Here is a 15389-nt window from a genome sequence, read left to right as displayed (position 1 = left end):
AGAGAGAGAGAGAGAGAGTGTGTGTGTGTGTGTGTAGCTATCACTCTGATCTTGTGTGTGTTCACGTGTGTGTGTGTCATACAGGTTATTATGGTGTGATTATAGATCTCTCATATTGCTGCACCTTGCCAGGATCATTACGAGGTGATCAAAGATATGTGGTGTGTGTGTGTGTGTGTGTGTGTGTGTGTGTGTGTGTGTGTGTGTGTGTGTGTGTGAGCAGACGCCTCAGGGCTGTGAGTAAACATGTCAAGATGTCTGCTGCCTGCTCTGACTCTGTTTAAAATGACAGACATGGAGAGAGGCAGGCAGTAAAGAGAAGACGAGATGGAGAGAGACACGGCGACGGAACATGAGAGAACGCTGCCGCGTGATTATTGAGTTTCTGCATCTGCACTTTTCTGTCGGCTCACATCTCATCCTGACGGCTTCACTTCGACATCGGGCCGATAAATGGCTCTGCACAGCCGGCTTTGAACGCCCTCTGACTGAAAGCCTCAGGATGAAGTTTCTCAGTCGTTAGGCGGCCTGTGACGTGATTGGCTGGTTGGGTTTAAGAGGACCGGATCGAGGTGAGAATACTGATCAGGACTCGGTGTCTGACATGAATCCATGCAGAAAGAGTTGCATCAGGACATTTTCATCCCTGCTAACAGTTTGTAAAGCTGCTCCTGTGAGCTGCAATCATGGAGAACTGCACTTCCCCCTACAGCCTCTAGGGGGGGACGACTCCTAAAGTGAGTCAATCCTCATAGACCTCCATGTTAACATGGCCAGCTCCACAGCAGAAATAAATAAACATGTTCACACACTGGTACAAAAACAGTTCCTGCATAATGACGGGCTTTGATTGACAGGTGCTAACAGCAGGGGGCAGCACCTCAGTGTCAGACATTTTGGTCGGCCATTTTCCAGCTTCTGCACGGTTAAAGCGAAGCTGCTGGTTTATTTTTGTGCACCTGCTTGAAGCGTCTGAAAGTGTCAGAGTGACAAACATGACAGATACAAATATAGAGGCCATGTTGGAGCTGTGACGCTCCCTGCTGTTCCAGGAGAGCTGCTGCTATTTAGATGACTTGAGGTCAAAGGTGGAAACCGTGGAACGGGAGGCGTGCTGCTAATGGCGGCAGTGGCCGCCTGCGTGGTTGTTGTACAACCTTGTGACTTACAACGCTGAAACATCCACAAAGTTGTAAGGGAGGAAATTCAGGATATATGGAGCTCCATAAAAACAGGTTTAATGCTCTGCTGAAGGCTGAAGAATGTACAGATCACAGAAGAGCCATTACACCGTATTAAATAATAGATCAGTGAGTGCAGGACTGAGCAGACAGACAGGATCCAATCCTCCACAAAACCAGTGGCAGCTTGTTCCACTAAACACAGATTTCATCATGTTTCGCTGGTCTGAGGTATCTGTCCTCAGGCGGTCAGGGGGGTCAGCCCTGCCTGCTTTCTGTTTACCCCCCACTCTCTCTCACACTGTGAATCTTTGTTAAATGTTAGCCCTCCTCCGTGGACAGTTTGTCAGATTAAATCACAACTTTTCTGCCTAATCTCTCCTTTAGAGTGTTTGCTGTGCTTCACATGCTGACAGGCGACAGGGCGGCCGGTGGGAAACGAAACAGAAACCATTCATTTAAAGTAGCAGCATCTTTTAAAGCCACAGACTTCAGTCAAAATGAAACCACGAAGCCATGACTGACCCACATGTGACCAGCAGTCATATGACAAAGGTTTCGACTGATCTGCAGCTTTGTCTTCCTCTGTGCTTGTAGAAATGTTCCATTATGTGGCACAGAGACGTGTTTGTAGCCAGGGTATAGAGGTGCAGGACTTTATAGTGTGATGACTGAACAAGTGCTCGGAGGTCTGAGCGATAAACACAGAAACAGAAAAATGAACTGCTGTAGTTGCTGTGATACTTGCCTGCAGTGGACTATGATAGGACACGAGCGGCCGCGGTAGCACTTGTTAACTTTCCTGTAAAAAAACAAAAGAGAAAGAAGAAGTCAGTGTTAACGCCACATCAGGAAAATAACAACCATTAAAGAAGAGCAGGATCAGCGCTGCTGCTTCTAAACATCCACATGTAGACTCATCTGTAGCCTCTGTGGCTGCACGCTCGGCTCGTCACACATGTGCGTGTGCAAGGCAAATCCTCGTGAATCTTTTATTCCAAAAAAGAAGTCATTATATTCCACAGCACAGGAGCTGCGTTCAGAAACAGACCTGAAGCCCACATCCATTTTTAAAGAGTGCGGCTCACACCTTGTTCATCAAAACGTGCAGCAGTCTGTGCATAAACATGCAGCGTGAGGCTGATCCCAGCTGGAGATCATCTCTGATTCTATTTCATGGTGATAACTCCCAATAACAATATTCAGCTGGAACATATTATGTAAAGACACGCTGTGTGTGTGTGTGATCCATTATGCATCACTCAGTGAAGGAGGCCTCAAAAACCTGCAGTGTGGACGTTTCACTCTTCTTCAACTAGAACTGGACTTTAACACTTAAAGAAAAGAGCTCTGATTATACTTGATGTAATTATCTATTACATGTGTACCTCCAGGCTGTATTTAAAAGAACAATAAACATTTTAAAGACTTTTTCCATCAGCAGAGCCAAAAAAAATTGTTTGTTACCTGAAAAATAACTGCAGTTCCCTGAGTGACCACTTGAGGCTCCAAAAAACAATGTTAAGATGTCAGACTTGACAGCAGAAATACACATGTTTACAGCCTGGAATCCTGTCAACATGTATTGATAATAAAGGGTGTGGCTGTCTGCATTCACAGGTAATGTTCTCACAGCCATCTCTTGGCCTCACAGTGGGAAGCTGCTCTTCTTGCCTCACAGTGGACAGTAGAGACGTGTGGGAAGCACTGAGTGAAATTAAAGGAGACAACAAGAGTGTCCACTGACCCAGGACGCCTCCGGTCCAGTGCTACTCATGAGGTTAGAGGACCGTCAGACCCTGTGAGAATGATTAACAGGGAGCGATTCAATCAAAAAAATGCTCTTTAACAGATTCCTGCTGAATGCAAAGCTTCTGTGAGGCCGAGGCTACAAGCAGCATCACAAAAGCTTTAAAAAATCCACCCTCCACCCAACCAAATATCGAAAAGTCAGAGCTCACTGCAGACAATCAAAAGTGATGTTACCATGGAAACACCCGGCAGAGGCAGATCACCAAAAGGAGGGGTGGGAGGCTGGCTGGGGAGGGGTGGGGGGGGTATAGAGGGGTGAGAGATTCAAAGGAAACACTCCGGAAGAGGGAGAGAGAGAGACAAAAGAGAGGAAGAGGAGGATGAAGACGAGAGAAGATGTCCACATAAACCTGCCCACGTTAACATTTCCAGCCCAACTGCTGCTGCGAACAGCACGACCTATGGACACTCACATATATACACTACACAGCCAAAAGTATGTGGACACCATGGACACCCTGTCCAGCCCAGTAAGCATCTACACCGTCTGATGAAGGCCGATGAGGTCAGGGGTCTAAATCCTCATGATCTGCTCTAAGGCTGCAACAATGAGTCAATGAATGGAAGTTTGGACTGTTACCGTGGAAACAGGGGCATTCTGATAGTGTATGGAGCACTGAAGCACTGTGCAGCCGCTGTGTGTGTCCTGCCTGAAACAAGAAAAACTAAACCAAAATGTGGGCAGAAATATTAAAGCAGCTGCAGTCGCTGACCAGACGGTCAGGTGCCAATAACTGTCTGGTTTTGATGGTGGAAATGGACAAATCCTTAGATCACAAGTCAGAAATCATCAGAGGAGACAGACTGGAGGCGTGAGAGCGCCCGAGACAGACGAGGGCAGGCATGGCGAGAGAGGCGGGGAGGACGGAGGCAGTCGAGCAGACCGTGAGCAAGCAGAAAGAGGCGAGAGGTCATCTCAGGTCAGCGAGCACAGCGAGGAGAAGATGAAGGAGGAGAAGAGGAAGCGGGAGGGATGGAGGAGGGGAGAGGAGGGGGGAGGAGGGGAGAGGAGAGGAGAGGAGGAGGGGAGGGGAGAGGAGGAGAGGAGGAGAGGGGAGAGGAGAGGAGAGGAGGAGAGGAGGGGAGAGGAGGGGAGAGGAGGAGAGGGGAGAGGAGAGGAGAGGAGGAGGGGAGAGGAGAGGAGAGGAGAGGAGAGGAGAGGAGAGGAGAGGAGGGGAGAGGAGAGGAGGGGAGAGGAGAGGAGGAGAGAGGAGAGGAGGGGAGAGGAGAGGAGAGGGGAGGAGAGGGGAGGAGAGAGGAGGGGAGGAGAGGAGGGGAGAGGAGGAGAGGAGAGGAGAGGAGAGGAGAGGAGAGGAGGGGAGAGGAGAGGAGAGGAGAGGAGAGGAGGGGAGAGGAGAGGAGGGGAGAGGAGAGGAGGAGAGAGGAGAGGAGGGGAGAGGAGAGGAGAGGGGAGGAGAGGGGAGGAGAGAGGAGGGGAGGAGAGGAGGGGAGAGGAGGAGAGGAGAGGAGAGGAGAGGAGAGGAGGGGAGAGGAGAGGAGGGGAGAGGAGAGGAGGAGAGAGGAGAGGAGGGGAGAGGAGAGGAGAGGAGAGGGGAGGAGAGGGGAGGAGAGAGGAGGGGAGGAGAGGAGGGGAGAGGAGGAGAGGAGAGGAGAGGAGAGGAGAGGAGGGGAGAGGAGAGGAGGGGAGAGGAGAGGAGGAGAGAGGAGAGGAGGGGAGAGGAGAGGAGAGGGGAGGAGAGGGGAGGAGAGAGGAGGGGAGGAGAGGAGGGGAGAGGAGGAGAGGAGAGGAGAGGAGAGGAGAGGAGAGGAGGGGAGAGGAGAGGAGGAGGGGAGGGGGGAGGGGAGGGGAGGAGGGGGGAGGGGAGGAGAGAGGAGAGGAGAGGAGAGGGGAGGAGAGAGGAGGGGAGGAGAGGAGGAGAGAGGAGGAGAGGAGAGGAGAGGAGAGGAGAGGAGAGGGAAGGGTGAGGGGAGGAGAGGGTGAGGGGAGGGGGCCTGTGAGGCCCCTCGGTTGTAGAGTCACAGTCTCCAATGATCACTTTTGTGACTATGCAACTGGGCTTATATTACTAGCTGCAACATCACAAAAATGACACTGGCAACCGCTAGTTAGCTGGTAAAACAGGTGGGGAGGGGGGCTTTGTAAGCAGGGCTTCAGGTCAGTCCGGTGTGAGTGAACAACATGCCGACACAAGCGTAAAAGATGGAGGAGACACTCCGGCCGGCATCATGGAGCCATCGAGGTGAAAACAGGAGACAGGGCAGGTTGTTACTGTGGAGCTCCACATCAATAAAAGTGACAAACATCTCCCTCTGCGCCTTCCTCATTGTGTTCTGACCCCGCCGCCCTGTGAGCAAAGGCAATATTTCCAACCGGTGGTGGGTGGCGACGCCCACCAGACTCTTGTATAATAGCTGTGACCACAAACGCTCACTCTTGATATCCCACCTAATGGATGTGCTCCAGCAGCGCGGCGACACCAGGCCTATATATAAAGCCGAGCCGGGGCCTGTCGCTGCAGAAAATCCACAGTGAATCAGAGGAGAGGGAGGCCGGGGCGGCCGACGCCTAATAGGCAATACAGTATATCAGTTTAAAAGAGGTCGAAGGGGAGAGCGGTTATAAAGGAGCACTCCGGCAGAGTTCCCTCAATGCATCCTGAATTACAGCGTCATCGAGTGCAGGACGCTCGGCATGTGTGAGGACACAGACATGTTTTTCTGGCAGTGAGAGGCTTAAAGTTATCACACTGTGAGTCAGAAAAACTTTGAAAGTGCCAAGACATCTTTAGTCTTCTTTTAAACTAACGTGCGGTATCAATAACTGTCCACAGCACGGAGGAAAGGGTCGGGCCGAGAAGTCTTCGCCTCTAAATTCTCAGAAAAGGGTCAGAAGTGACACACGAAAAAAAAAATCTGAATTCTAATTTCTTGAAGTCTGAATTCAGACCCCCACACCTCAAAAAAACAAAAAAACTGCCCTCTGTGACGACAAGATGCAACAAGACCTGATTCAAAGGTTTAAACTGTGCATTCTGGCCAACAAAGGTCTGCAGCCTGCAGGTTAACCTGTATTCCTGGAAGCAGTGCGGAGATGTGTTGCTCTGCGTTAAAGCAGCAAGGACTCTGGGAAAAACCTCCACCCTGACTTAAGATGACTGTGGTGCATTTAAGGACATGATTCAGAAAGTTGGACTTTACACTATCAGTCCTGCTTTTCCTTCCTTCTACTTTTGGATCTTTGCAGATGAACGGGACGCTCGCTCATCGCAGGATGAAAGGAATCAGTGAGGGCTCCAGGTAGTAAAAGATTCATGCAGAACATAAAAGATGCCACAGAGCCAAGTCACCAGCTGCCGTCTGATACTCCTGCCAGCTGTGTTTTCTGCTGGAAGTGTTCTTGTAGAAAACACTGATAGCAGGAATATTAAAGCACATTTTCATAGTTACAGGTTGTACTCAGCCCACCCAAGCAGATACAAAGGAGGAAGAAGGACTGTTACCAGGACAGAAAAACACATCTTACAAAACATCTCATGATCCAGGTGTGGACGGGAACAGGAGCACTTCCTGTTCAAACACAACTCTGTTGTGGTTCAGTCTAAGTTGAAACTCTACCTGCGGAAGTCGAGGAGCGTCCGGCTGGTCTCTGGGACATTCTGGTTGAGCCAGGTCAGGAAGTGGAACTGAGTGACGGTCCGCGTCTCATTGGTCTGCATGTTCTTCAGGTAGAAGCTGCGAACCAGGAAGTCGTCGCACCAGATGTGTTCAGACACCAGGTTCACCTGCAAGGACACATGGATTAGACTCAGAGACTGTAGGGGGGCTCTGACCGCCGCCATCCTGGCAGCACCTGAGTCCATCTAAACCCCTGATTAATCCTAATACAGACCAAGACATGGAGCTCATGTGGAGCTGATGTGGGCAGCCCTCGATCAGAGTTGGATGAAGTGTCAAAAACTGCAGTTCCACCTTCTCGCTGTCAGAGCCAGCCTCAGGAGGCCATCAGAACTGCAGCTCCACCTTCTCTCTGTCAGAGCCAGCCTCAGGAGGCCATCAGAACTGCAGCTCCACCTTCTCGCTGTGAGAGCCAGCCTCAGGAGGCCATCAGAACTGCAGCTCCACCTTCTCTCTGTGAGAGCCAGCCTCAGGAGGCCATCAGAACTGCAGCTCCACCTTCTCTCTGTGAGAGCCAGCCTCAGGAGGCCATCAGAACTGCAGCTCCACCTTCTCTCTGTCAGAGCCAGCCTCAGGAGGCCATCAGAACTGCAGCTCCACCTTCTCTCTGTGAGAGCCAGCCTCAGGAGGCCATCAGAACTGCAGCTCCACCTTCTCTCTGTCAGAGCCAGCCTCAGGACTGCAGTTTTTGTGACTTCCACGCTGATTCGTCTCTGGACTTTGGATTTGGATTTGGTGTTTTTCACAGTCAGAGACGAAGACTGCAAAGTACAACAAGAACTGACTCATGAACACTGAGTCTGCCTACCTCATAGATGTGGTACAGGTTGGATCCTTCATCAGGCCAGTAATGGTAGCACTGCTTCACGCCGCTCTCAACTAGAGGCGTCAGCATGACGATGACCACGCAGCCGTTCTCCCAAACCATCTGCAAACAGGAACACACAGGACGGGTAAAGGACTCCAGCTCTCTGAAGGGGTGACCTGCAGGATCTGACCAGCAGCTTCTCCAACAGTACATCATTCCTGCAGAGAAACCTCATTCCTGCTGCTTGTTTGTGTCTTAGTCTTTTTATAATAACTTAATGACATGAGCCCTCATCGTGGCTGCATCCAGCCTCTGTCACTCATGAACAAGACCTCGAGGTACTTAAACACCTCCACCCTCCTTCACATGGAGAAAGCAAAGCATCCTGATCTGAGAGACAGCTTGAACCTTTAAAAAGACCACAGACGTCCTGGTCACCATGCCGGATTTCACCGGAACCACAGCTCAAAATCCTGACTGCAAACACGACGCAGAATTTCAGGTCTGATTTTTAAACTCGTGTTCTTTTCAAAGTTTGCTTAAATGTCAAACACTTTTCTTAAGAGTAGGAGTCAAATTCTCGAAGTGGTGTAGAGCTTGATTTGGATCTCATAGGAGGCTGTCAACACCTCCCAAAACCTGCCAACAGAGACACCGACATGTGTCCTCACGCACCCACTCACTCGGTCCATAATTAGTTCCGTGCGATCATTCTGGAAGGGGTGGAAGTGTGTGTTTAGTTTGGAACCAACTTTGCTGCACGAAACTACGAAGAAGTCATGAAAAGTAATTGCTGTTGCTGAGGCAGCCTCCCCCCCCCGCGCCCAGCGTGGTCATTGCGCAGCGAGCAGCGACCCAGCGTCCGGGTCGTATTTTTCCTGCTGGCAGTCATATTCTCGCAGCCGGAGGGCAGGCCTCGCTCAGGAGATCCATTCAGCTCTGATCAGAGGAACACTCGGCCCGTTAATGGAAGCCATAAAACAAAACTGCTCCCACATCAGCGCCTTAGATAATCAAGATGGCCGCACCTGCCGCTCAGTCAGGAGCGCGGCCACACCTTGATGGATATTTAACCAACGCTAATTGCGGCAGGTTGTGAATTACTGTGCCCCCCCCCCACTGTTTCACTGATTAAGTCTCATGGATCTGAGAAATGTGACGGTGCACTTTTTTGAGGGATGGAGTTAATTTGCTTCAGCTGACAGGGCGAGGACTCGGCTAGCGCTCGGAGGACAAGTTCGTTCAAACGTTCCTTTATTTAAACCCGTATTTATCAGGGAAACTGAGTTCTGAGGGTGCCATATGAAGTAATAACCCCAGACCTGAGACACACATATTCCTCTCTGATCTACTTCAGACCTATAGCTTGAATAACAAGTAGCATCATGTAGCAAAGACACAAGCTAACACAATATACATGATGCTAATGGTACATGGTGCATACTCCCCATTTCCTAATTTAATTTTATCAGTGTTTCAAATTAGTTTTGCTAATACAACTAGCAGCTACATTTAGCATCACCAAAATGAGTTTGATCGGGCATTTGGTAACATAGCGAATTGACAGGTTGGTGTCAGAATGTTGTAAGATGTGCATCATGTAACAAACCTGTTCATCTGCTGAGGGGGCGGGGCAGGCACACAGATCATGTGACCATGGTTGGAGCTCTGTGGCATCATCACCTGACTGCCTAAAATCTGACTGAGTGACCCTAACAATCTGAGAGATCCCAGAACTCTCTACAAGCAGGCACGCCTTTGTTTATGTACAACTATGCATGAGCCTGTCTGTCACAGTCAAGTGGCCGCTTGAGGAACTGCAACTTTTTTGGTACTTTCTGGTTGATTTAATTTGCAGCAGCAAGCTCCTCTCCTGCAGCAGGAACAGACCTCGTTTGACAAGGGGACCTTTCCTTCCCACACACACACACACACACACACACACACACACACACAGACAGACACACACACACACACACACACACAGACAGACAGACAGACAGACAGACACACACACACACACAGACACACAGACACACACACACACACACACACAGACAGACACACACACACACACACACACACACACACACCATGACTGGCCAGAATAACTTATTGATCTCACATTCAAAACCAATCCAACATTTAGGACAGCAGGGAAAGTGTTTGCCACCCCCTGAATTAACAATGTGTCCCATATCCACCTGCTGTGTGTGTGTGTGTGTGTGTGATGGTGGCAGTCAGCATTATGGTGAAAGAGGGATTAATAATGACATCCACAGAACAAGCTGGTCTCCTGTGTGGTTTGCTGCGCTAATAAAAAACAGCTAACTCTTGTTTAAGAGTGGAGGGTGTATTGATTTTCTGGTTTCATGAGTGTGTGAGCATGCATATATGTGTGTGTGTGTGTGTGTGACTTTACCTGCCAGAAATCAGCCACAGTGGAGGGCAGAGGACCCTGAGTGGCGATGTAGGCCGGGTTACGAGGATCATGATCCATCTGTGGAGAGAGGAATCAGGAAGAGAGAAAGAAATCAGAAAATTAGCTTCTTTTCACACAGCTGATAAAATTATGTTTTTCACCCCGTTTGGTTGAACAGTACATCATAAAGAGCTGAGTGCTGAGCAGCTTTCAGGAAGTTAACAAGGAAAGAAAATACAGAATAAAACTAAAACATGAAGAACCTTATCAGTCTGATAAGATCTGAAGAGGGAGACTGTCACATGCTACTTACAGTGCTTCAATATAATATAATGTAACCGCGGCAACACATCCACACAATCAGCCCACATTCACAGACTCCAGGAAACAACATGTGGTTATACATGTGCATCAGGAGGATGGGGAGACCTTGGACCTGGAGGACCCCGCGGCTCTGCTCTGTAGCTGCTTCGTGCATATTTACACACAGAATATAATTCAAACCGAATTTAGACTTAAGAAAGGGGCAAAACTTTCACAAGCTCTGTGCCTGGCATTTTGGGTTAGCATGGCCAACGACAGTTTTGATCTGCATTACGAGATCTGGCCACAAGAGGGCAGGAGATATACATACACAGTGGTAATCTCTGAGATCTGTGAAATCAACGTCATATTATGTTTTTCCTGCTGAATTTTCATAGAAACAGCACGTGTGCTCCCTGAATGCTCCATTCAGGTCCCACACTGAGACACAACCTAAAACTCCTGAATGGTTGAATGATCATTCATGGCATAATTCAAACTCTTCGCTCATTTATGTGTTCATAAATTCTTACTGGGACAACCTCAAAGGCTGAGCTACAGGAACGAGGCTGAAATTTTAATTAAAAATATTTGGTGTTATCTCAACGTTTAAAGTTTTCATTCTTTTTAAATTCTGTGCTGAAACACGCCGTCCTTGGAAAAGAGCAGAGGTGAATGAAACTTCAACAGCACATGAATGGCTGGCTGTCTCCATGTAAAAGAAATGTTCAGATATTTTAGAGAAGTTCTGAAAATGTTCAGGATGGCAGCTTGTTGATCTGGCTCACCATGTAACTCTGCTGGAGGAGGGGAAAGGTGTCGCACTAACTCTTCACCAGCTTAATGAAAATCACAGGAAGACGACGGAGGCGTCGAGAGCGACAGACGAACGTGAGCTGAATGTACGGAGCGGAGTGAGTGACGCCTCAGCCTATTACCATGCAAATTGTACGGCAAATGTAATAATTGGCAAGACCAATTTAGCTGGAAGCAATTACAGAGGGAGACAGATCATTTCTGGGGCTTTTCCGCACACCAAATTGTCTTTAATGGTCCTCTGTTCCTTTTATGAATACCAAACAATAACGCACTTCTAATGAACTTAAGACGCGGAGAGAGAAGGTGACATGGCGCCTCATTAAAGCATCCACAGACGGAGGCGCTGCAGGCTGAAGAGCAATTTCTGAAGACGTCAAAAAAAGGACAGACGGACATTATTTGACCAGAGTCGTGTGGATGAAAACATATTGATGTGTCTTTTTATTAAACACATCATATAATACAAATAATGTGCATTCAAATATGTATTTGATGTATCATAAGATGCTTTCTATTTTCTATGTGGACGACATTATCTGTGATTTTTTCTAGTTATTTTGGTCCATTTCCACAGACGTCAGGGCCGCCTGCGAGGTCAGAGCTGCTTCTACAGTACACGGTTAAAGTCTGTTTAACGTTACAGCTCTTTAAACGAAGCACTGCAGCAGCTCACCCTTTATATAACCTCCTGAGAGCAGCAGCATGGAGGAAGACCAGTGAGACGGAGGAAGGAAAAACAAAGTGACAGAGAGAAACTGAGAAAGACAAGAAAGAGAGAGACGGAAAAAAAGTCATGAAGGTGAAGAGAGGAGATGCTGAGTCAGGACCAGAGATAAAGAGACGAGAAGAGAAAAAGACAGTTGGACGAGGAGGACTCTGCATGCTTGACGTCTCTCTTTTCAGTCTCTGCGGAGACACAATGCTTCCTGACATCCCAGAGTGTCTCCAGAATTAAACCCCGCCATTAATGACATTGCAAAAGGACAAGTGTCTCTCTCTCTTTCACACACACTCCTCCTAATGAGGAGCAAAAGTGGAGGAGGTGACACGTGTAATTATCCCTGTTGTTGGGTTTTTGTCTTTTCTGTGGAAGGAAGGACTCAAATCCTCCGTGTGTGTGTGTCTGTGTGTCTCTGTGTGTGTCCGTGTATGCGTCTGTGTCTCTGTGTGTCTCTGTGTGTGTGTGTCTGCATGTGTCTCTGTGTGTCTCTGTGTGTGTCTCTGTGTGTCTCTGTGTCTCTGTGTGTCTCTGTGTGTGTCTCTGTGTGTCTCTCTGTGTGTCTCTGTGTGTCTCTGTGTGTCTCTGTGTGTCTCTGTGTCTCTGATGAAGTTTGATGGTGACTGTTACTACAGTCTGACACCTCAGCGGCGCTGACACAGACTGCTGGTTGCTCTAGCTGTTAGCTGGCAGCTACATGGATTAGCTGTGATTATGAGTTTCAGGGCATAAAAGAGCTTCTGCTGCTTCTCTGGGCTCAAATTAACCAGCCGGTGATTTTTTATTTTCGTGGCAGCTCTTCTGTCAGTTCAGCTGGTGAAGTACAGTGAAGTCAAATAGTGTCAATGACTCATTATTTATTATTCATGCTTATTGTTCTAATATTTGTTGCACACATAATATATATGTTGTATTGTAATATGGAAACATGACTGTACAGTGATTACTGCAAACTTGCCGTGTTAATCTAACAACATGTAGAACAGCTAACCGATAACAGAGGACACCTCTTACTGAGCAGCTCCTCCTGGCTTCATGAGTCTGGCGGCTAGTGTTAGCATCAGTGGCCGACTTGACTACTTGATGTTTTGCATTAATCACTGATAACTCAATCAGTCGTTGCCATATGATGTTTGTTTGTGTGAGGTTACAGTCGATTGTATGGTCTGTTATTTTAATGAACAGACCGTCACTGTGCATAACAGACTGTTGCTATGGACACAGATCTAATCACTGTCCAATCCACAGATGTGTCACGCTGATGCTTAAATGTGCTTAAAATATACATTTGTCAGATCTTTGGATTATTCTGTGAGTGTATTTTATTACTTGAAACATAAAGAGCAGAAACATGGTCAAAATAATCTGCAGACATCTTGATTTTCTTAAAAAAGTCAATCTAACCATCAATAAAGGCCGTGAGGCCGATTTAAACTCGTTATCTGCAGGCGGCATGCGTCTGAATGAGCGTGTGTGTGATTGAGTGGTACGTGAGCGATTGATTATGTCTTAGGAAGTGTGTGTGCAAGCGTTTGATTGAGTCTGAGGAAAGTGTTGAGTCTCTGCAGTGTTGAAGGAGAAAGTGATTGATTGTGAGAAAGTTAGTTATTGATGAAGTGTTCGCAAGCTAGCATGTAGCAGTTAGCATGTCACACAACTGTCCACCCTTCCTGCCCATTGGTCTGAACCACAGCTTGAAGCCTGGGTGATGAATGTGTGATATTGCTAATAACAATCCGCCGCTGCTTCGATAATATAATAATAATAGTTACTGACGAGCTGCTGGAACCTTTGCTGGCTTTCTATTGGTCGAGGTACGCAGAGGAGGTTCCATAAATAACCTCCATTCATTGTGTGTGTGTGTGGGAGGTGGGAATGTATGCATGGCAGTGTCTAAATGTGTGTCCATGTGTGCTTTTTTTGCACGTCTGTGTGTGTGTGTGTAGGTATAACATTTATGCTTGTGTGTGTATCAGGGGTTGTGTGTCGTGTGTGTGGGTTGCTGTGTTTGTGACATTTGACAAGATTGCTCTTTTGTTGCTGTATAGTTCTGATTCTGTTGCTCGCACACACACACACACACACACACACACACACACAGGTTTTGGTGTGACGCCCAGATTTGAAATGCATACCGTTTCTGTTGCTTTTAATGGAATACCACTGTATTTGCCCCGAGGGAGACGTAAAGCTACTATTACAACACTGGTTTCCAAATTGATACACTCACTTACTGAAGTCACACGGCTGTTTCTTTACTTCCTACAGGCTGTTTTTTTTTTTTTTTTTTTGGAAGAGACCTCGACAATCCGAGCGCATCGCAACAGTAAACACCAAGTAGCGTCAAATTAGCATAACCCAAGGTCAAAAACAATCATTCCCCGAGACCCTACAGATCAATTCTGCCTCCACAAATGAGAAGCGAGCGGAGAGGAGCCGTGCGCATGTCCTTTCCCCGCACCTTCCCGCCTGGGGTGTTTGCTGTATGAGAATCATTAATATTCATGGTGCAGAACATTCACATAGTGCGAGGCTGCCGCTGAAGCTAAGCAAGCGTTGCATCAAAATTTATATTGAACGCCTTTTGTTTCTGTGACGTCCCCACGGGGACAGCGGGAGCCCGATGCAGTGAGAGGCGGCGGCGGCAGTGCTGGAATGCAGAGGAGGTACTTACGATGGGGCTGGCGTTGATGTAGTCAGAGTTGCTTTGGCTGTTCTCCACCTTCAAGGTGATTCTGGAGTGATCATCTACAACAAAAAAAAGAGAATTCAGCATGTTTTGTCTCAGTGGAGCGGCCATATTTCATGCATCTTGATGAGAAGAATGGCTGCATGTCTGCTGAAGAATGATCCACCTCTGTCCTCAGATTGGTTTGTTTGATTGGATGTTTGTTAAATCAGTTAAACTGTAACTCCTCCTGTCTGCCAGGAAAGTTTCTGCAGCAGCATTTCTACGCAGCTCTTGTTTTTTCAGACAGGTAAAGCTGATAATCAGCTGCTAGATGTGACATTTGTTGTCTTATCTCCAATCCAACAGGACCTGCAGGAGAACATGTGCTCCTCACACAGACCAATCATTTGGGAGAGCAAGGAAGCTCTGAAGACTCCACTGTTATTGACAAACAGAAGCAGCAAAACTGAGCCAGGTTTACTCTGAGTAGAGCTGCTGCTCCTCCACAGGGTATATAATAGGTATGGCCATCTAAGCAGAGACCACATTCACCACTGAGGCCTCCAGTGACAGTGGCACAACACTTGTGTGTTTCCTTTGGTAGGTGAAGCCAGTGGTGCTTCAAATAGGAAGCACAATTTATTCCTGACAAACTGCTGTCTCTGCTGACAACCTGGATTTCATTAAGCCTCGGCCTGCTGCAGAGAATGGGACAGCACTTTTTTAGATGGGCTATTTCCACAGAAGCTTAGAAATTTTAATCATTGATGAGGCCTGTGCAGGAGCGCTTTAATAGAAAACTAATTTACAACCCTTCTGCTCGGTGCATCTGCTCCCACGTCCTGATAATAGAGGCCCGCACTGTGGCAGAGAGGTGCTGAGAGAACGGACATCAGGAGGCGTCACGGCTGAATTTTGGTTCCACTCAGAATTTGTGGTTTTGTTCTGCTCCATCAGAGACACACACATTCAAACTGTGAACGCCTAAATAAAGATTTTAAATACAGAGTCAATGGGGG

The 15389-nt window shown here is 47.8% G+C and overlaps 1 protein-coding gene across 1 annotated transcript in view; it reads right to left on the bottom strand.

The window, feature by feature from the left end:
- LOC114450269 (receptor-type tyrosine-protein phosphatase N2-like) overlaps nucleotides 1-15389 on the bottom strand; it is a 130945-nt gene that overhangs the window by 8340 nt on the left and 107216 nt on the right. The window contains exons 17-21 of the mRNA XM_028428277.1: nucleotides 14374-14447; nucleotides 9860-9937; nucleotides 7438-7557; nucleotides 6570-6736; nucleotides 1930-1983 (exon numbers count right to left, since the gene is read on the bottom strand). Coding sequence (XP_028284078.1) covers nucleotides 1930-1983; nucleotides 6570-6736; nucleotides 7438-7557; nucleotides 9860-9937; nucleotides 14374-14447 — 493 coding nt within the window. The remainder of the gene's footprint in view (nucleotides 1-1929; nucleotides 1984-6569; nucleotides 6737-7437; nucleotides 7558-9859; nucleotides 9938-14373; nucleotides 14448-15389) is intronic.

The sequence above is a fragment of the Parambassis ranga genome, chromosome 17 (assembly GCF_900634625.1).
Source record: "Parambassis ranga chromosome 17, fParRan2.1, whole genome shotgun sequence".
Lineage (NCBI taxonomy): Eukaryota > Metazoa > Chordata > Actinopteri > Ambassidae > Parambassis > Parambassis ranga.
Note: the sequence above shows the minus strand (reverse complement) of the source record. Positions and strands in the feature narration are given on the sequence as shown.